The following is a 23,075-nucleotide window of genomic DNA, read 5'->3' as shown; positions in this document are numbered from 1 at the left end:
AGCTACTGTAATTATCCAAGAACTGAAGCCCTGACTGGATAAAAATAGAAAATAGGGTAAAAGAAAGAAAAAAAGAAATATATACACACACACACATAAAAATTTTTTGGACTCTGTATATGTACATACATATGTATCCAAAAAATTAGTGTCCAACTGAATGAAGGAAATGAGTGAGGGGAATATACCTAAGATGACTATGTTGTTCTGTTACTTTGGAAGCTGGCAACAAAGTATAATAATTTGAGGAAAAGGCATTTTTAAGGACAAGAGTGATGAATTTGGTTTTGAATATGAGAAGGTTGAGATACCTATAGAAAATTCAAAATAAACGTACATATGCCTCCTCCCTGAATTTCTCACCTTGTTGCCTTATGCTGATCTATCAGGGCTCACATTAGCTATTACTTCCTTGTGTTAAGTCCTCCTTGGCCACCCAAGATCCTTCCTACATGCTCACAAACCACATAGGGTTTTCCTACCAGAGCAATTATCACAGTGTTATACAAAAATATCAAAATGTGGTATCACCCACCAACCTAGAAGCTCATTAGTATTAAGAATCATTTCTATTTTATTTCACCTTTCCAAAGCTTTATGCTTATAAGTAAACTCAATAAATATTTGTTGAGTGAAGTGATGATACAATTCCTATCAAATCTTCCTTTACATGTTGAATAAATATGTCAATGTCATGTATTAAAGTTCCCCTGTCTCCTAGCCTCAAAAATCTTTGAGAGGTCATTTTCTTTATTCTCCATTTTACGACTGCTCAATGTTTAAAGCTGCTTAGCAGGAAATAAAATACTAAATTCTTAAGAGAGTATGAATGAAGGAATCTTTTTCACAATATCAATATGTACACTATTCTATCTTATAGGTCTTAGAATAAGATTCAGAAGGAAAAAGAATTATTTACAGGAATATAAATAAAACTATCAAAACAACCAGAGTCATAATTAACACATTCTAAAGGAATTTATTAAATTAACTTGACCATACTGAAAGTATCTGTATTACTTACCAAAAAGACAGATTTCTACATCCTCCCCCTATAAAGGCATTAAATGAAATATAAACTTTGCTTTAGTATTTTTATAATATCTGTAGTCAAATCACAGTAGCCTTGAGGATAAGATGAATCTCCATTAAAGACATACTTTATAAAAACTGATGTGATAGCCTTCTTTTCCAAAAGGAGTAAGTAGAGCAATATTACGCTTACAAAATTACACTCAAAAATGTCAAGAAATACAGTTAAGGTTGAGGCTCTGCTTAATTCCATTCCCTAGGGTAAATGCATTAGTGCATCTATAGAAGAAGGTTGATAACTCAATATTCACTATGTACTTTCTGACATTTCTGGACTTCATTTTTCAAATTTATGCACCAAAATAAAGAATGTGTCTAGCAACCATGATAGCTTCCTGCCTAAAGCAAAGTATTTACATGTGTCCTTATAAAGCTATCAGAAAAAATTCTTGCTGAACATACAAAATGGTATGGCAACAGAATCTTTTATGGAGCAAACAGTATTTTCTGAATACACCTAAGATATGTAACTGCTGACTAAAAGAAGATAACTAACCTTGAACAAGGTCTTTCTTTTATTGACATTTAAAGCTCACAATTTTAAAACAATGTGTTGAGAAAGTCATCAGGTTTAACACCACTCATACACAAATACTGTATACCAAAAAATGATTATAAAAGCAAATGTATACTACCTAGGATGTACTCAAATCAAATACTTGAAAATTTGCTACTACTTTCCCTCGGTAAATGGAAATACTTACCGAGCTTGGAATACAAAATTCGGTGGGGTGAAAGGTCACCCTACAACACAAACATCTATTAACTGGAATCCTTGTGAAACATCATATAAATGATCCATTAATTTGTTCCCCCACTAAACTAAGATTTCAGGGCAATGCTGGTATCATATTCACAGCTGTGATCCCAGCCTACAGCCAAAGGCCTGGAAGATAATAACCTCTCACTAAGTGTTTGGTGAAACTTAGGACTTCTTAGACAGGACACTTACAAAGTTCTTCACATGTTACTAATAACTTATGGAAGTGTTTACCACTTGCAAGCTATGCTTTATATTAAAAGCCTATGAAAATGTACAATTCTCTCAAGATTCATTTAGGACCTGAAACATCAAAAATGTGGACTCTCTGGCAGTGGGACCTAATGTAATAAATATTCATGTTCAGCGGGGTGGTGGTAGCAGAAATTATCATGATTCCTTCCATGTGAGGAACCAGCCCTAAGAATTCAAATCAGAGTGACTACTTAAAATATGAAGAATTCAACAACAACAAGAAATAATAAAATTTAAAAATAAAATTTAAAAAAATAGAGAAAAAGTCTAATAGGTACATACTGAGCAGAGATAAAAGCACAAAATACTACCTTAAACGAAAGTAGGGTATGGCTGGATGGTCAGCAGTACTAATGGACTGAAAAAATGAAAATCCTAACACCTGAGACTTCTGATCTATGAAAATGACCGTTCTGTATGGTTCCACTTGATCTAATGAAGCAACTTTAATCAAACAAAAAGCATGTTGACCTTTCTCCTAAAATTTTTAGATATCATTTCAATCTTAAGGGTCTAAAGTATACGATGTCTTGAGAAATAACCCGATCTTAAAATTCTGACTCTACACATTGTCAATCATATTCATTCACTCACTCAAAAAATATTTTTTTTTAATTCTCAGGTGAGGAATTATTCTGGGTACAAGGGGCAGTGAATAAAGCAAACGATTTCTCTAGAGGGAGAAACAGATAACACATTCGCACATATACACACACAGACACGAAAATGATACATAGCATGTCAGATGATGATAAATACAACAGTGGAAAAACAAGAAAAGAAGCACAGGGAGGGTCAGAGTTGGGAGTGGGGAGTTTAAGTGTTTAAATGTAATGGTCCAGGAAGTCCTCCTCAGAGGACAGTATCTGCAAAGACCTGAAGGAGGTAAGGAAGGAAGTGGGAAGAACATGCAGTGTCCCTGAGGCAGAAACGCAGCTGCAGGGACCCCCAAGGAGTCTTGCAAAGTTAGTCAAAGTTACTTACTTTCTTGTGAAGTTCGGAGGCTTTCTCTTCAAACTCTTCTAGTTTTGCTTGATCTATGCAAATATCTAAAATTGCAATGATGAAATTTTTCATAAATTTATTATTGCTTTAAACATTTAGAAAGAAAAAAATCCATAGAAAAGAACCAAGAACAGTGTCAGTAATAAAATAAAGAAAAAGAAAAAACATAATATTGTCATGCTGGAATGGAGAAGGATTTTCTAAGCATGACACCAAGGCCATAAAACACGAAGAGAAAGATAAACCCAATTAACAATTTTAAACTTGTATTAGGCAAAAGGAAGAGGGAGTACAAATGTAACATATACTCTTCAAAGGTTTCTATCATCAATCCATAAATATTCTGAAGGAAGAAGAGAAGATGATACCTAACACAACCAAGGAAAATGGGCAGGAGTAATGAGCAGAAAATTAGGAATTTAAAAAAGCCTAAAAATTGCAAAATCCTAAGAACAGAGATTTGATTTTCCCTAGTAATAAAGAGAAATATAAAATTTTTAATGAAAAATAAGGAAAGATTAAATGATCTGTAATGCCAAGTGCTGGAGACAGCACAGGGAAATCAAATCTCTTGCAAAATAGTGGAAGTTTAATTAAGGAACTATGCTGATAAGAAATTAGGCAATATGTACTAAAACTTAAAATGTGCATTTTTCTTTTACCCAGCAATTCTATTTTGAGGACTCTGTCTCTAAACAAGGATATTCATTAAAATGTCAGCAAAATTCTGGAAATGTAAATGTCCATACAATAATGGATTAATTAATAAGCTCTGATATGTATCTGCATGATGGGATACTATGCAGAAGTGATTTATACAGATTTCCCATGATGTGCTATATATCCCTTCTTTCTCTTTTTAATGAAAGTAATAATGAACATGGTTTTAAAAAACCATACTACAGAAGGGTTTATAATGAGAAGTAACAGTCAACCAAATCACTGCATCGAAAACAGTCCGACTTCTTAAATGTGAGCTTTTACAAATTAATATAGCTCTTTCTGTATTAGATTATTCTGGTGGTTAGCTTAACTCTAAAGTGTGTATACCATTTATTTCTTTATTTTTTAATTGAACTATAGTCAGTTACTACATGTCAATTTCTGGTGTACAGCATAATATACCAGTCTTGCATACACACACACACACACACACACATATTTGTTTTCATAAAGTGTGTATATCATTATTTATTGACTTAACTATTTAGGCCAGCATAGGTAACTTCCTACTGTGAAATACAGAAACACTGTTCCCTGTCTAATCCCAATTTTTGATAATTTGCCTTTCTAGAACTGGCTGGCTCTGAAGCACTAAAGTAATACTTAAACCTCTGATCCCTGTTGCACAGACAGCATGTCTTGACTCCCATTTTAATATATGAAATTATCTGTGCCCTGTACTTTCCAACATCTGTCTTTCCTCCTGTCTTCTCTCACCTACTCGTGTAAGTACAGTGATACTCTCTTCTGTATTTAAGTCTTCTGTATTGTCTATAAGTTTATTCTAAACATTTATAATCAATAAACACAATAAATTTATTATAACTGTAAAAGTTTCACTTGTATAGCCAAGCACTGTTCAAAGATTTTACTGCCTTCTCAAGAATTCAATGTCAAAAGCTTTACCTACTCAAGAAAAAAATATTCCTAATGTCCAAGTAGAAAAAAATTTTCTTTTTTAGACACTATTCAACATCATTCCACATTTTGGTTTGCTACATATTTAGAGCATTTTTTTCTTCATTTCTATGTCCGTACCACCCCTAGGAACTTCTAGTTTCCTCTCTCCTGTGGAGAGAAACAAACATTCTCCTTACTAGTGTCACTAATATTATCTACTCCATTCCCATTCTGTACATTCCATACTTCTTCCTGGCCTCAGATATTATAGGAAGAAGAAGCAACTGCACACAAACAAAAGACATTCTTTTTTGATGTTACACCAAGATTTGACATATGGTAACTTCTTAAACATCGGTTACAACGTGGAATCATGTATCATGTCTACGACTACTTTGTACTCTGTTACTTTAAAATCTATAGATTGTTTACCTGTGCAGAATCTTTCAAGTACTGGTTATTTGGAAAAGAGGTTTACAGAGTCATGCAATGGTGACACATTTCATCATACAATGTCAAAGTAATCACACAGGCTAATATCACCATTGATCTGATCACAAAAAAAATTTAACACTGCAAAGCTACCAAGCTGACAGTAGCAAATACAAGTTTTCCAAAAAGATTTTTTACTTGAAAGCCTGAATTTTATCATAGGTAACATATTCTATCATCATTTTCCTTGAAGTTACAGACAGACTTCATTTAATTTTTAAGAAAGTATGTGCCAAACACTCACATATGAATAGCCAGTTTGTGTGACAATCATTTTTTCGAAGTAAAAAAGCAGTTCAGCTGGTAACTCAGACAAATTACACAAATATTTCCTCATTGGATTTTGGTTTGCAGCACAAATGGTTCACGCTAGGACTTGTTCTGTCCCACAGAAGAGTGAAATGATGTGTATGCAAACGTAAATATGTAATAAAATTAATATTTTTTAGTTCTTTTCAAAGCCATCCTTAAGTTAAAAAAAAAAAAGGCAGTTTTTATTGTTTTGTCTTGTTTTACTAAGTGAAGAATACCCTGGCTATGAGTATAGTTTGGTGACACTGCCTTGATTCATTAACAAAGTACCAGCAGCTTTCTCAGAACTGTTCTGCAATACCAGTGCAGATATCAACACAAACAAAAATGCAAATAGTGTCTCAGTATTGTCATGAAGAGTTTTGTTTATTAGGACCTTCGGGAAGGGTGTCAAAGACCCTTAGACGTCTACAGGCCACACAATGAGAAACAATACTCCGGAGCTTACCCATGGGTAAGGACTGTAAGATATTTCCCACTTAAAAAATAGAGAAACACTCACCAACAAACTGACTTAAATCTAAATCTAGTCTTTTCCGATACGAAAAGTCGGGATCCATCCCATCTCTATGCAGTACAATCTGAGACACACACTCATCAATTAATTTGAAGTACTGTTGCCTAAAACCAAGGAAAGAATAAACGTACACTCAATTTATTAGCATTAACTTTATATCGAAATAGAACATTTTAGTAGATTGATTTCAAGTTCAATAATTTACTACCGTACAGTTTCAACAGTTGACATTTAACATGGGAGTGAGAGTAAACACAGTTGTTACTCTCTTTCTAATGATTTTAAGACACTATGTTTTTAATAATCTTTTAGCTATAAATACAGTGTGCTTTAAAGATCATTTTCTTATAAAAGTCAGAACCTTGACTTAATTAGTAGACGGGAAGAAACAAAATATTAAAGTGAAGTGACATGTGCTTAAAAGCAGTCCTCAGTAGAGAGCCTCAACCTATCGCTGTACCATACATAAATAGCTACAATTAATTCACTTTATTAATACAAACCAAAAGAAATATTTTCTAAAAAATTACCTGGACGGTTCGTAAGACCATACAGTATACTGTTTTTAGAATGTTCATGGAATCACATCAAAAACTGATATGGTAAAACATATACAATATCAAATGAATATTTTTTACTCAAAAGCAAGCTAGAAAAATTTAGTATAACAATATTTGTCCAAAAATTAAAGTTTAATTAAAATCCCCAAATAAGCTTCATGTTGTTACTACAGTTAGGTCCAGTCAACCTATGTTAGTAACAAGCTAAAGAACATCCCATAAAACTCATGCTAACAAACGTGAAAGAAATATTCAGAACATTTTATTAACAAAACCACACTAAAGTAATAGAGAGGGTAGGTACTGTTCTAATGAGGCACAGTCTTCCATCCCAACCACCCCTTAGGACTTATTTCTGCCCTAAGTGACTTTTTACGCACTTTCCTCTCAAACCCTCCCACCATGTATGTCATGCTGCCTCCAGCTACTTGGGCTTTCCTTCGCTATAAACTATGACTGACTGCCCTGGACCTGCTTACTTTATACCTAGTAAACCATCCATTATGTGGAATAAAATTCACTACAGCTTAACATCACCAAAGAACATTAATGCTCATTAATTGTCATAGAGTGAAAATGTTCAAAACACACTGTTTCGGGTCCAAATCAGAGCAAGAAGGTATTAGTAATGTTTTCCTCAATGTTCTCAACTCCTTCCCTAATATTCTAGTATAATAACCATATTTACACTTGAGGTACATAAATTACACAAACATTTCTATCACATTTAAAAATTGAAGGGGAGGGTATAGCTCAGTGGTAGAGGACATGCTTAACAAGTACAAGGTCCTGGGTTCAATCCCCAGTACTTCCATTAAAAATAAAAATAAAAATTGAGATGATGCACTCACTCCATTCTTTTTCTACCCTTATTCAATGTTATCCTAATGTTTTAATAAAAATGTTTTAAGTTAATGCAAGCTACTTTGTGTCATTTTTAAAAAATCATAATTTCAATAAATGTTTTCTCACCTCCACTACCCCAAATTATGAGCAATGTAGCTGAAATTTCATGCAAAAACTCTTTCAGCAAGGCAATACTAGTAAAGAATAATGCACTTGTGGATTCCAGAAAAAGCTAGAAAATAATCTCTCTTGAGCAATATTCAAAAGTTGATGAAAATGTTAGAGGAATACTTAAGGGATGAACATAAATTGTCATTACTTCACTGATAAAAGGTCATTTTTATTGGAGAATATTTTGAAATCATCTTCACTTCCTCTGCAGCATTTTTACCAAATATCAGAAATTATCTCCCATGCATAGTGAACTAGCATGATATTTTGTACATAATAAATCATTAATCATTTGTTAGAGAATCAACTTTGATCTACCCCACCTTCCAATTATCCTGCTGCATTTGCTTTTCTCAGGGGTCTTCAATATACATTCTCCAACTGAGTTCACTTTCAGTAAAATTTCCTTTGGTTCCAAATGTGAAAGTGAGCAAAGATTTTAATTTCCCTATCCACTAATTCTTTGAAATGAAAAAATTTAGCATCCTACCATAAAACCTAACTTACAAAAAACTTTTAAAATTATGTTTGTTAATATCAATATTAATTTAAAATGATTATCAAACAAAAATGTTCAGATAATCAAAAATTTCTAACAGGTAAAATCTGGGTCCATATGAGATAGTAAATCAAAAAATGAAGGTAAAGCCAAAAGAACAAGATTCACAAGACTACAAACCAAAAAGGGTAAATCTTACTGTATGCAAATAAAAAAGTAAAGAGAAAAAAATTGTAATGAATGGATGACAAAAACATTATGTAAATAACTATAATTCTGACTCAATCTTGTAATAAAAGTATTCCCACTGTAAGAATAAACAATAACAATACTAATAAATAACTGAGAATTTTGGAACATGAGGAAAGAACAGATGGGATCACCTTGACGACTGTAGTCATGGGAAGAATTCTGCCTTCAGAGTGACCACATTTGGAACAAAGACCGAGGGCTTAAAGAGCCAAGAGAGAATGCAACACATGTGAGTATCAAATTTAAAAGGTGATATTCAAAAAATGACCAAAGCGGATGAGCTTCTGTCTCACGAATGTCACTTTGGTAGTGCTACAATTTAACATTTCTCCGAGACTCTTGATTAGACCAAAGTGGTCGGCTCGCCTGGGCGTGTCCCAGGAGACTTGTCTTTTTTAATCTGTTTTGACACAACCACGTCCCACCCTAGAGAGCACCAATGAAAGGTTAGGGTCCTGAGTGAGCTATAACCGGCTCTGCAGCAATAGAGACACATTCAAATCTTCGAAAGCAAACAACAGTCTTGAATTCTTGGAACTTCAAGCAGCAAACAATCAGAGGCTGTCAGGACCAACCACACAGGGATCAAGAAAAGGATGAGGCTACTCCAGAGTAAACGGATATTTCAAGTTTATTTTTAAGTAAATCTGGCGCGCAGTACAGTATTACAATCAGCAAGGCACCTATGATAATTAAAAATCTTATTTAATCAATGTACTAGTATTTTTTATCTAGCATTTATAAAGTGGTTAAATATTAAACTATCTTATTTTAAGAAAATATGAAAAAGAAGCAAATTAAGCTACAAAATAGGTTACTATACTCATATTTCAGAATACCACTGGAATTCTCTAATTCTACAAAGAGAGAAGATAAGATGCATGATCCTGTACTCATCTCAGAGAACTTCAAGTTTTAACATGTTTTGACTTCAATGCTGTTCACTTGTTAGGTACATTAAAAGCCTAAATTACACCCTCTGACATCACCCAGAGGCACGACCCGAATGAGACTGTCTTGCAAATCCTTCTACTTGAACTTAGAGTAAGAAAAAACATACTATCCACAGTATCTAAGAATGAAGTTTCAGCAAAGCTAAATTAAAGGTGACAAAAATGGTTTATATTCAAAGATTTCAGCTTCCTTCATTAAATAGTAATAAAAGAAGACAAAGGGTATAGAGAACACGTATTGAGAGCACACGCCATGTGCCAGGTGTCTGGCTAGGAGTTTCACCCATGTTACCATTTCAATCTTCATAACAATCCAGCTGCTTAAGTGCTACTATCCATTTATAACTGCAGATAGACAAGGATAAACAATTATTTTTAAACAATTTGTTGAGCCCAAGATGGCTAGGACATAATCAAACTTTTCAAAGTCATTCATCTAGCCTTCTGATACATTAGCAACACTGGACACAACTGTATTATTAAGGTACTTCCTAGTTACTAAAACACTAATAAGAATGATGTTTAGTACTGTCCATGTAACTTATAAAAAGAAACTAATGTATACTATTCCTACTGCCTAAGGACTAACCAGAAAATATTATCCATCATACAACAACCTAGTAATTCATCACTAGTTCACATTTTATTCAGATGAAAAGTTGTAATCAAGAATCTGCTGGAGCTTAAAAAAGTGATAGGAATATCACTTCATACCACCTTTGATCTAAATATACTTCCAGAGGAAATACTACATTCTATGAATCAATATTATGAAAGAAACAGAGGTCTTAAAATCATTTGCTTGCCCAAATAAACATCAGATGAATTTCACAATTAACAGAATTTTATTAATGAAAGAAAACATTAGAACATAGCTTTCTCTTACCTTATAAAATAATCATTTCGAATCAGCAAAAGATGCTGCAGAATTGAAATGAAATAACCCTCTGCTCTGGTTTCCTTAACTGTGTTCCACACCACGTTGTAAAGATCACATGCTTCAGTAAACTGATTAAGGAATATGTGGATTTATTTGTCCTCTACACGGAACAACTGCAATAATGTGACACGGAAGAAGTTCTGCAAGGCTTCAAAAGATTATTGTGTGTCTTAATGTAAAACAGGCATCATACGTACTCAACACTTAACAAAACACACATAGTTAGGATGGAGAGTAGAGAGAAAACTGTGTGCATGGCAACTTGACCTGACACTTCCTGGCTTCTCCTCCACAATGAACTCCAACCAGTCTTCCTCTCTTGAGCCAACATGTTGCTGGCAGAACGGTAGTGAAAAGCTGGTTGTAAATTCTGCATTGGGCTGAGGGACCCTGACCAAGAGAGCCGGTGCCAGGCATTACCTACCACGGAGCAGCCCCAGTGGAAGACAGAAGCCTAGTGGATCTCTGGACAGGCACAGACATCTGCAGACCCACATGTTAGCACTGGCTTCTATCAGGATACACTGAGGTATAAGGCAGAAACTAACCAGCAGGCTAAGGGTACCTATTCCTAATGCTGAAAAGCACTGGGGGGAGGGGAGATGACAAAAAAAAAAGAACAGATTGTACACATACACATAAGAGACCAAATAGCACCCGTCTGTAGGTTGTAACAGCCATTTACATATGCATGTATTCATAAAAACACACATTAAACTAATAAAATAAAAAAGGTTTATAATAACCTTCTGGCTTATAAATCAAAAAGGTTTGATTTTATATTGTTTAGAAATGGCTTCAGAAGCTTAATATTTTAGGGGGTGGGGATTGGTTGTTTAATATTTAGCAATAATTTTACATATTTGATTGACTTCAGAACAAAAGGATATTCAAGTTCAGTTCTAATATCTTCAAGGCGATGGGAGAACTCAATCAAGTCTTCTTCCTTATGCTCATCAAAGACTTTAAGTTGGATATCCAGGCCATCATTCCTAATACATTTTAAATTCTGGAGATATTAAATAGAAATTATGATGAACGGTTTTGTTTTTCACAATGCAAAAAATTAATGAGAAACATAAACAATAAACCAACCATTCAACTTGATTTATAGCATTCAAACATTTAAAGTGTTAAATAATACTCAAATCTTATCATCTATATTTCAAAAACAGATTTTCATACTCGAGCCTTTTTTCCCACAGATAAATTATTCTTGAAGGTAATTTATCTAAATTTCCCCCTATTCAAGTACTTCTCTAATTTAAATATTAATAAGGAGACTGCAGGGCACTTACTGGCAATATCTCTTTCAATCCACAACGCAGAAATTCATTTCTGATGTGAAGCCTGAAGTCCAAATCATCAGGAGATGTAACAAGGGCATTGATGAGCTGCATACACGCCACCTACAATAAATTACACAGCGAGACTTAGGCTCGGATTCCGACATTAAAAAAGGAGTAACAGAACTGAAACATCAAGGTTTTGTTCCAAGTACTATCAAATATCTTCCTTCACAGGGGAGTCTATTAAAACGACAATTTGTATGTTAAGCATTTCAGTCAATTATAAATTATACAAGAAATATCGTTTCAGTGGAGTTTTTTATATGCTTCAACCGAAACTTAGGTTCTTGTCCAAAAATACCATCCCATATGCATACGACATACGGAACACACACTAGTTGAACACACACTAGTTGAAAAACAATGAATATCCTTTGGATAGATAACACTTACCTAAAATAGGATAATAAAATAACTTTCCATTCATCAAGAGAAACTCAAAGAATTCAAGTCAACAAGAGTTAACAAACACCTGAATCAAGTTAATGGGGTTGTTATAACCAAAATCTATCTTGTGAACTCTGTACAGTTAATTACCAGACGTTAACTTACCAGATAATGGCTCCTACACTTTGACAAAAATTCAGACCTCTTGTGTGTTATGCTTATTAAGAAGACATAAAGAAATAACATAGCTAACTAAATCCTTTTATACCTTAAATGATGAAAATTTTAAAATTGCTGTATTTTCCAGTTCATATTTAACACTTAAACTTTCACCCTGGATAGCCTTTCTTTAAAATCCCTGGCTGAATTATCTCTTTCATTATATAAAAATCCATGTAATGGAAGCAAAAGAGGTTGTCTCTAGAGAAGCACAGGATTCTTTGTGGTTGTTAATGGTGTTCGTTTTCTAAGTCCACATTCCAGCAAAATCTAACAAGAACGACCAGCCTACTGATCAATATGTTTAACCTCATGCTGTTCCCTAAATTGTCCTTTCTCCATCCCTTACGGCAAGGTTTATATGAATTTAGAAAGACATTTTGGGTTAAGACACCAACGGGGTCTCCGTTCCTGCTGGCTGAAATATATCATAATTGTTCTATTTGATATCTAAACACTAAAATCTGGCCAGCATGCCTCTGCTGTCAAAACTTGAGAGAGAGGTAAAGGGAAAACATACTTGAAAGAAAGAACTTAAAACAGAGTCTACCTTTCCAGTACACGCTCACTCAGCTGTGACCAGTTCGTGTCAAAAAGTCAAGTTTAAAATGCTTTCCACTTCCTTGCCCGTCATTACCCAGTACCCACAAATGTTTTTCTCAGCATTTTAAAAGATCTCAAACAGCATACAAATAATGTTTCTCCACATTCAGAGAAATTACATTAGTATCAGTCACCAGGGTTCTGGAAAAGATGCAAATTATAGACAACTGAAAGAAAGCAGCAAAAATAAGCAACATAAAAATTATCAGCAAATATCTCCTAAATGGAAAGCAGGTATGTGCAGAATAATAGCAGCATGAAATTGAGGAGGAAGAAGGGAAAAGGATAATGCAAATTATATTCAGGAAACATTTATAAGGCAATTCTTCATAAAAGGAAAAAGAGGAAATTGACTTAAGCTGAAATAATAAATTTAATTCTTTAAAATCCCTTCCGAATTCTAATGGTAATTTGCCATGATAATGACCTATACCCACTTTGATTAACTCATCGTGTGAATGTATGTCTAGATATAGCAAAATGTATTGTTTCCTTACAGATTAAAAAAATTCTATAATCAAGGTAAAGACCAATGAGTTCTTTCTAGGTTTTTAACCTACATGTTGAGATGTTTAGACATGATTTCACACTGAGAGAGGATACCAGTATAAGTGGATGCCAATCTGGCATCTACACCATAGAAATCAATTCCTCAGGACAGGGAAGAAGGCTCAGTAACTAAAAAGGTAAACACGACACGTTGCCTATCCTAGTGAAGAGTAGGTATAATAATAAAAACACACTATGCACTAGAAGAGATCTGTTTGGTATATAACAGGAATATGGGGATGTTAAATAAAGGAGGGTACAGTTCAGTGGTGGAGTGCATGCCTAGCATGCATGAGGTCCTGGGTTCAAACCCAGAACCTCCACTAAGATACGTAAATAAACCTAATTACCTCCCCACCCAAGGCCGGGGGGTGGGGGGTGGAGAGTGATCAAAAAAAGTTGGGAAGAAAAAAAAAACAAAAAAGGACCCAGAGAAACAACACTGACTCCTAAGGATTAATAGAGGCAGCCAGGACCAATAGGCCCCAGATGTTCTAAGCAGAGGAATTAACACATTCAAAGGCGGAGGCCCTTTTGTTGAGTTACAAGGAATTCAGACTTCCTGAGCAGCTTGTGAAAGTGGGAAGCGGGCAAGCATGGGAAGGACTCACTAAAGACGGGGCCAGACAAGGAGACAGGCCAGGGGAGGCACAGCCTCATGTGCCAAGTTGGAAAGTTCTGATTCAGCTGGAAATAGGGGAAATCATAAAGGATTTTATGCAGAGGAGAGGCAATAACAGACGTGTGAACGAAAATACTGCTACCATATCAGCAAACAAAGAATGCTGAAACCAAGTCATCAACAGCTTCTGCCAACCCCCAGTGAGGACAGGCCTGCAGCCCAGCCTCTGCAGCCACTCACAATGGTGCACTCTGAGCGGACTCAGAATAAGAAAGGAAAGGATACCAGTCCTATATAGCTAGGTGCTTGTCAAAAAATGAATTCAATGAGCCCAAATTTTTGCTTCCTCCTATACTTAGAAAAGCACTAAATTCTTTAACTTGAGGTGCCTGGTTTTCTTTAGATAACAAGTAATCTTTTATTGTTCCAACTACCTGGTCTTTGTTGTAAAGCTCCTATATATCCTAGCTCCTCCCCTACCTCTTTGGAGCAGTCCCTCAGAGTGATCTGAGAGGCTGTCAGCCCCGCTCGAGTCCTCCCGCCAAATAAAATGTAACTCTCAACTTTTAGACTGCGCATTTATTTCAGTTGACAGACGTAACAGATTCAAGTTAAGAAGCTATTGGAGAAGTAGTTTTGCTGAGCAATGAGGGAGTCCCGAACAACACTGGAAAAATTGGTAGTATTTGATGGTTGGGTGAGCATGCGGCTGAAGCAAAAGAAAAGAATTTACAAGTCCTCACAACCTCATTGTTCAACTAAAGAGGAGGTAGGACCATTAACAGAGACATAACATGCAAGGAGAGAAACAAGTTTTAGAGGAGAACAGGATAAATCCTGCTTTTTAAAGCTCTAGGTTGACATGTACATTAGGAATCATTCATTCATTTAAAAATTAGTTATTAAATGCTGGGATATTAACAGAAACCCAAGGAAATAATGAGACGGTGATATTCATTATAAAGAATTGATCACTATGTTCTGCTTGATGTTCCAAAAATGCAGCATATATAATCTCCACTAATTTGCATTAATTACGCCATCCTGTTTCAACAGTATGACAAAAGCTACCTCCCTCTGGGACTGATGAGGGTAAGAAAACAAGGAGCACCCTAAGTTAACTAAAAGTTCTATCTTTGGGCATCAGACTACAGTTCACCCTGTTTTCCTGCTAGTGCATTTCATTACTTCAAAGCCTGTTTAATGGTGTCTTCCAAGCACTTCTTGGAGCAAGGGGTGCAGCTATGAAAAAAAACAGAAATTACTATTAGAGAAAGAGAGGAGTCAAGATTGACTCCAAGATTTTTGGCCTGGGCAATTCAAAGGCTTGAAACTGTCATTTATTAATATGGACGGGAAATTATTCACTAAGATAGGAGAAACAGGCTTGGGAAGAATGATTAGGAGGTCCAGTTTTGGAGATGTTAAGTTAGAAATATCTATTATTGATCCTCATTGAAAAACACAGAGAAGGAAATTGGATATAGGAGACTCCAGTTCAAGAAAGAGATTACTATAGCAAGTGTACATAAAACCCAAGATCTTAGATGGATTCATCAAGGTGTTAGAACAGGCAGATAGCTAGATACAAGCAGAGAACAGGCGACACAGACCAAATGGAAGGAATTGGGCAAAAAGGAGGGACACGGGTCAAATGCAAGAAACCACATATCATGTAAGCACCAGGAGTCCCTGGGCAGAGAAAGAAAAGCAGGAACATTTGGGCTGATAAATGGTCACACATTTTGGGGTGACAAGTGGCCTGGAGACTGACAAAGAAAGGTAAGAAAAGGCAGGAATTTCCAGTGTCCAAATGTAACCTTTTGCTCATTATGCCCTCATTCCAATAAAATTAGCCTTGTAGATTAGAAGTATCCATCATTTACCAACACCATGACACTTCTGATATAGACTAAATAAGGACAAAAATCCCTCCTCCCTCTGGGAAGGTGGAGTTAGGATGATACTCAGGGAATACGACCCTAAACCCTTCCCTCCCCAATGAATATTGCGCCCATTCACTTTAACACCCTATGTAACTAACTTGCCAAAGAAACACAGGGCAGCAGCTGACCTGAGCCTGCCTGCTCTCCCCCTGAGAGTGTACTATCCATCCTTTAATAAATCCTCATTTTACTTTCTTTACCTCCACATCTCATCTCTGAATTCTTTTTGGAACAGGACAAGAACCTGGAACACCACTTACATCCACTGGCAACAAAGGGAGTAATAGAGAGGGAAGAGGAGGTACAAGCACTGACTGGGACATTTCACCTGTAGGTTTTGATTTGAAGGTTGGGGAAATGAGTTAAAGGAAAGTGAAAAAAAAAAGCTACCAATGTGGTGGAAGATAAACAAGGAGATGGTGGTAATCCGGAAATATGGGAGGAAAGTGTCCCAACGGGGAAACTGATCAACTGTGTCAAATGCTCTAATACAACAAATAAGATGACTAATCAATTATTACTGCATTTGGCAAAATGGTGACTTGACGAGAAGTTTCTACAAGGGGACAGAATTGCTGTTTCACTTGGAAAACAGTATCCTTCTCACACATACCATATGCAACCAGTAAATGAAAGCATACGGCCATAATTGGCCCTAAAATAGTCTCCTCCTCACTCCAAATGCATCTTTATACTTTAGACATACAGCTTGTTAACCTTTAGTTTAAACAGGCTTATATGTAAGACACATTTTTAGGTGTTAGATCAGGGACTCAGTTCTAGTAATTGGAAAGCAAATGCTATAAACTCATTTTTTCCTCTTGTCTCAATTATCAAAAAGGAGCCTTACATGAGAAAAGGTATTTTTAACATAAATTCTGGCTGTCGAGGCATGTCTGCACACACACGAACACACATGCCCCTCTGGAATTCAGGATAGATGAGGCTTTTCTCAAGAGCAGCAACAGACTGAAAATGCACTACAAAGGCTGAGACCAGCAAAGCCCACACAGCCAAGGATTAGGAAAATGAGGAGCCCAAAAGGTAATTACAAACAGTGAGCAAGTTGTCAGCAATGTCCTAAACCAGAAGGTAAAGGCACATAACAGGGGACAAAGTAGGTAAACTGTAAGCAGAAATCTCAAAAGATATTCAATACGAGGGATAGAGCTTGTCAAAGGCAACCTTAGGAACAAGGCAAATGATCAAAGGAAAATCATCAGAAGGAGAAAGAGGTTAAACAGCAAGACAAAGATACACACCAGAATACATATCACTTGATCAACAACGTAGCTTTCTGCCCTTGAAAATGAAGTGAGGGTTCTTCATACGTGGACACAGCAGCAAAATTTCTTAGAGTGCACAACTTAATTTACTGCTATCTACCACTATGCCCAAAGCAAATAGGAGAAAAATAAACACTTTATGCATCTTTAACCTTTGGTTTCTGACCCCTTTTGGATGAACGAGCTTAGGCACAAAATTCCAGGTCCACCAACAGGTTTGATGACTGAGCCCTGGCCACAGGCCTGTCCAGTTTTTTCAAAGGCCAGGAGTGCAGATAACTTCCTCCACGATTATGCTTAAGGAACTGAAAGGGCGTCCAACAAACTGCAAAAGCAATAGGAAGTTTACACTTGTTCAACATGTTTATCCTGAATATAAGTAGATGTTTTCACAAGTAAAGTGATGGCTATCCTACACCAAAAACATCTCAGCCTCACAAGCTAACTTCATACGGGAAACAAGCACTAGTAAAGAACTTAAATAAAACTTCTATCAGAATCTGTAAAAAAGTACTATCTGGGGCTGGAAGGATGCAGGTTACACTTTCATCTTCCCCACCCCATAGCAGAAATCACCCGTGTCTCTTCGCACAATCAAATTTCACATTTATCAAGCTAAAATGAGTAAATGATGCTTACAGAAAAATATTTTGCCTCCAGTGCAAATCGAAAAACTCCAAAGAATTTTAAAGTCTCATACACTAATTCAGAATAAAATTAATTCAAAATAAACTAATTCAGAATAAATACTAAACAGGCTACATTAACACAGAAATAGAAAAGTATATCAACAGATGTAAAGTCCTATAACTTTATTTATACTTCTAATTAAATGTTCAGATTCAGAGAAATAAACTACAGGATTCAAGAAGTCTAATTTAGATGAACAGGAACACTTGGATTTGAGACAAACCTGGGTTTTTAAACATTCATTCAGACACTCTCCTGAGATATCAATTTCTTCTGTGTCTTACCATTTTGTTGAAGCTCCTAGCATTGCAAATTTTCATATGAAACTTTAGCCAGCTTTAAATTCCCAAGTATTGGCTTCTTCTGGGCAGGAGTGTATTTCATTCATGTAAATAGTTCTAATATCTAGCATAACCCAGTACACAGCATCACTGAATAACTGACAGGTTAACTGTGAAACTTTGTAGTTACCTTTGAGTCATGAGTTAAGTTTATCTTTCTGGTGATCTATTACAGCATAAGTGAAAAAGTTTGGGGGGAGGGTATAGCTCAGTAGCAGAGTGTGTGCCTAGCATGCACGAGGCCCTGGGTTCAATCCCAGTACCTCCATTAAACAAACAAACAAACCTGATTGCCTGCCCCTACCAAAACAAACAAAAACTTTCAGAACAAAAACTGTATTATGGCAGCACGCTCCAGACAAAAATGTTACCCACTAGTTTATACTTAGGAGTGTGCTCCATACGACAATATGAGTTCACACCAGAATATTATTTTACTCTATTTCTTTAATGTTTGTTAGCTTAATGGTATATTATTTACCAGTCCAGTAATATTAATATGCCTTCAACATTTTGAGTCATACTGATACAGTAACCCTACTGCTGCAAACTTCAGCAAAAAGAGTCAAAACAGAGAGGAATTAAATCAATCTCTCCATCATATCCCAACCATGATCCTAAAAATAAATGCTCTGCTATACTCTGTATCCACCATTAAATGGGAGAATAACCTACTTGACATTTAAAATAACTTCAGTCATCTGTCGATGGGCATTTAGGTTGTTTCCATGTCTTGGCTACTGTAAATAGTGCTATGAACATAGGGGAACATGTCCACCAGAAATTGACACAACACTGCAAACTGACCATATTTCAATTTAAAAAATGGAAAAATAAAATAAAGTAACTTTAGTTAACACTAATTTTTTTGAGGGGGTTAGGAGATATTTGAAACAAAAGGAATTAGTAAATCAATCTATGACTACTTATTACAGGAAGACCTTCATTTGGTTTTGGGCAAAATGTACCTTGGTAGAGTTTGAGCATTTAAGGAGGAGGGGAAACAAAACAAGCAGAAGCTAATAAACTCTGCTAAATCCAAAAAGGCAATTTAATCTATGGGTTGTTTCAATGTCATATTTGTCAATTACTGCCCAATAACATATTTCAAAGTACAGTGATAACTGAATTAAGAGTGATTTTTTTTCCTGCTCTGTTTTAAATATGTTAATGAACCTCAACAACTTACACAATGGGGAAAAACTTCAATTTTTATATTAAAAAAAACACCATTTTTCCCTACTTTCTAAGACACGGAAAAATTCGACGAAATCAAAATTTTCAAGGATCTATTCTGTAATTGAAGTAAATGAAATCCATAGAGATTGAAGAGTTGTTTTTTCTTTAACGTTAAGAAAACTTGTCTTTGCAGCAGCCATGAAAATGCAGCTCTCAGCCTTTGGCTGCAGTGCGTACACATGACCAACAGCCCCAGCTGCTGCCCCGAGACGTCAATCACAACACGGGAGCTGGAGACACACTTCCCACGGGCAGCGTCTGACCACAGCAAGAACAATAAAATGAGCTTCATCCTGGCATACTCCGGACTTCAGCTGGAGGATTCCCCATCCATCTTGCCAAGGCTTCCTAGAACTGCATGGCAGCCTACGACACTTCCACTCAACCCTTCTTCCTTCCCTCCCCACTTCGCACTGAGTTTGGCATCTCCCAGGCTCCCCCAACTCCCTCTCCAGGTTCCCTTGGCGGCATTTCCCCTAGTCCCTTGCACATCAAATCCCTTGCTTCTCAAGGTGCCCAAATTAATACAGGCTTGGTTCTACAAAGCAAGTTTCAGCAAGAGTATCACTTTCAAATTGTCTAATTCATGAGTATAATAAATGAAAGTTCGTATTTAGCAGAGTAGTTTCACTTTTTCTCACTGTTTTCTAAATGCGACCACCCTCTGCACTTTAATATGTAACCATGAGACACTTGTTAAGACCATGTGTGTGCCAGACACCTGAATGTGTCCGCAACACAATTTTCCTCCAGTGACAGTTTCAGAGACACCAAAGACTTGGCTCATGCTCCTGGTTTTTGTGTCTTTAGAAAATACATTCCAGGATAGAGAAATATCCACTATAGAAACCCTGAAAGGACAAACCAACCACCCCTGTCCACCGAATCTTAGAAGGATATATCTACCACCCTGTCCACTGTTTCAGCAACACCGTCACTAAATCTTACGAAGCCCAAAGACGACGTACTTAACGTCACTGAACTGTACACTTAAAAATGGCTAAAATGGTAAATTTAATGTTATGTATATTTTACTACAATTTAAAAAAAACCTAAAGAGAATAACAACTATATATTTCAAAGTGGGCAAAGAAATTACCAGAGTTATTTTTACTAGGCAATAGTATAAATAATTGGTCCACGGAAATACAGCCAAAACACAGCTAACCATCAGTATCTAAGGAATACACTGAATCAAATTTTTAGAAACCTGAAGGCAATTAAATAAAAGGATTTAAGCATATTTTAAGTGATCAAACTCAGAAACTATAGATGCCACAGGCTGACAGCTGACATCAAAGCACCAAAGACAAGAACAATAATTTCGCCCCTTTGAAACAAGCTTCTCAATTTCTCCCCTGATTCATGTTTGTTCTCTGAACAGAACTCACTCTTCTCTCTGTTAAGAAACTTTAGAAAACATGTTTTCACTTTAGTCAGTGATGAATGTAGGGGAAATACCCTGTAGTATCACATGAACCAAAATTAGCAGAGGTTTTGTTCCATTCACTCTACACCAAGGTACAGTGCAAGTACAGACACACCACCAGGAGCATTGCACTGAAGGAAAACGAGCCAAGACGGTGACGGAGGAGGGTCAGGGGTCTGCTCTCCGCTGCCAGGCAATTCTCCCTGGGTCTCCTGCGTTTCTGCATATATTGCAAGTAGATGTATAGACAGCCTTTCTTCTACATGACTTTTACAAGGATGTTTGTACAGCAAACCACCTGGGAAGACACAGACAGCATCTTCCCTCCAGAGCAGTAGTCTTTGGTTATTCTGGGGAGCTTCCTGGAGAGAACACTGATCACTCTGTATGTGCACCTGCCAACAGTTGGCCCTACAACGAGTCACCCAATTAAAACAGGTAGTAAGAAATGTGTCCTCGATTTTAGGTGAAGTGGTCAGTGACACCACATCAGTCCCGAAGGCACTCAGGTCAGCCTCAACTCACTGGCCATTATTGTTATGGATGAAACAATTGCCCCAAATGTCCTCTTTGCTGAACAAAGGGAAGTCTGTGCAATCCTTAACACCTCAGGGCAGGTAGAAAGAGCAATAGAAAAAAATGAAGAAAGCCTCCTGGTATTCTGAGGTAGACCCTGATGGTTTGCAGGATTTGTTCAGTTGACAAGATCTGGGACCCAAAAAGCCTGGCTGAGGTCAATATGGCAGGTCAGCCTCAACGTGCTGCCCGAAGTACTGCTGACCAGCAAGCTTCATTAAATGCTCTAGGAGACAGCCTGAACAGAGCCCACCATAGTCTGCACCAGTCTGAGTGACTGCCGCCCATGAGGGAAGAGTTGTATTCTCTAAGCTCAGGGTGTCCTTCCTCTAACACAACCCACTGTAACTGGAAACTGGGGCTGACAATGCTGATACTCCAGCTACTGCTCTGGCTGCGTAAAATACATTTACTTCATAGCTACCAGCACCTTGGTGTCCAAATTTTTGTTGCATATTAGAATCACTTGAGGATCTTGAAAAATCCCAATAGCCAGAGCCCAAACACACCAATTAAATTTTAAAAATTTGGAGGTTGGAATTAGGTATCAATAATTACTTAAAGATAACCAAGTTTGATTAGTAATGATTGTAACAATAATTACAGCAATAGAACTCTTGTGTCTTTAAAAAAAAAAGGGAAAATTAAATGAATACTAGATATGCAGCCTGGATAGTATAATGTCTTAAGTAAAAATGCAATTTTTTGGGAGTACTTAAAAATCTTTGAAAATCCCTACCTGTACCCTAGTCTCTTTACTCATGGAAACTCTCAACTTTTTAGATATAAAAATGAATATAATAGGAAGACATAATTCATTTAATTGCCAAAACTTCTTAAAAATTATAATAACCAACTATTCAGATTAAATAGAATGAATATTTCATGAACTATAATTATATATTTCACAGAAGAATTTAGCTAGTCAACTTCTAGGAACCTAAGGAAATAACCATGGTATACACCAAGTTATATCTGTAAGATAAATTATGATGTTGTATAAGTTAGAATTCTATACATTTATTTAAACTGTTATAAAATAGTAAATGGCATGTGGGGTTTCACATTATAGTATTAATATAAGTCAGTCAGAAACGAGTTACAACAATATGAATGACGGGCATGAAACCTACTTGCAATTGAACTGAATTGTTCCGAAGACCTTCCACAATAGGAGAAAACCTGTCCATTTTTCTCTCTTCTCCAGCTGATGTTAAAGCTTCTAAAACTTCTTCAAGGCTAGTGGGACATTTGAAATTAATTAAATTGCAAACATCAAACAACTCAAATGACATAATACAACAGACTGATCTACTAAACCCCAGGCATTACTCCTAGGCAACAAATAACATTTTTAAAGTAGATTACTGAATATATAGCATATATCAACATGAAACATATGTTTTAGTTCTTTTATTCCTCATAATAACCCCACGATCTTGTTTATTTATCAAGTATTCATATACTGCTTACTGCATGTACATCAGGCTCTATTTAACCAGGCTACAAATATTAACTCTTTTTAACGTATATAATCTTATGAAGTAGGTATCATTATCCCA

General features: G+C 36.1%; 1 protein-coding gene across 2 annotated transcripts in view; it reads right to left on the bottom strand.

Annotated features, from left to right (window-relative positions):
• Positions 1–23,075, bottom strand: part of DIAPH3 (diaphanous related formin 3) — a 471,599-nt gene that overhangs the window by 298,543 nt on the left and 149,981 nt on the right. For both annotated transcript variants that reach the window (XM_064493111.1, XM_064493110.1), the window contains 6 exons: positions 22,647–22,752; positions 11,576–11,686; positions 11,168–11,286; positions 10,224–10,340; positions 6,042–6,160; positions 3,092–3,156 (listed from right to left, as the gene is read on the bottom strand). In XM_064493111.1, coding sequence (XP_064349181.1) covers positions 3,092–3,156; positions 6,042–6,160; positions 10,224–10,340; positions 11,168–11,286; positions 11,576–11,686; positions 22,647–22,752 — 637 coding nt within the window. The remainder of the gene's footprint in view (positions 1–3,091; positions 3,157–6,041; positions 6,161–10,223; positions 10,341–11,167; positions 11,287–11,575; positions 11,687–22,646; positions 22,753–23,075) is intronic.

Source organism: Camelus dromedarius, chromosome 13, assembly GCF_036321535.1.
Source record: "Camelus dromedarius isolate mCamDro1 chromosome 13, mCamDro1.pat, whole genome shotgun sequence".
NCBI classification, from domain to species: Eukaryota; Metazoa; Chordata; class Mammalia; order Artiodactyla; family Camelidae; genus Camelus; species Camelus dromedarius.
This window is presented reverse-complemented; position numbering and strand designations above follow the sequence as displayed.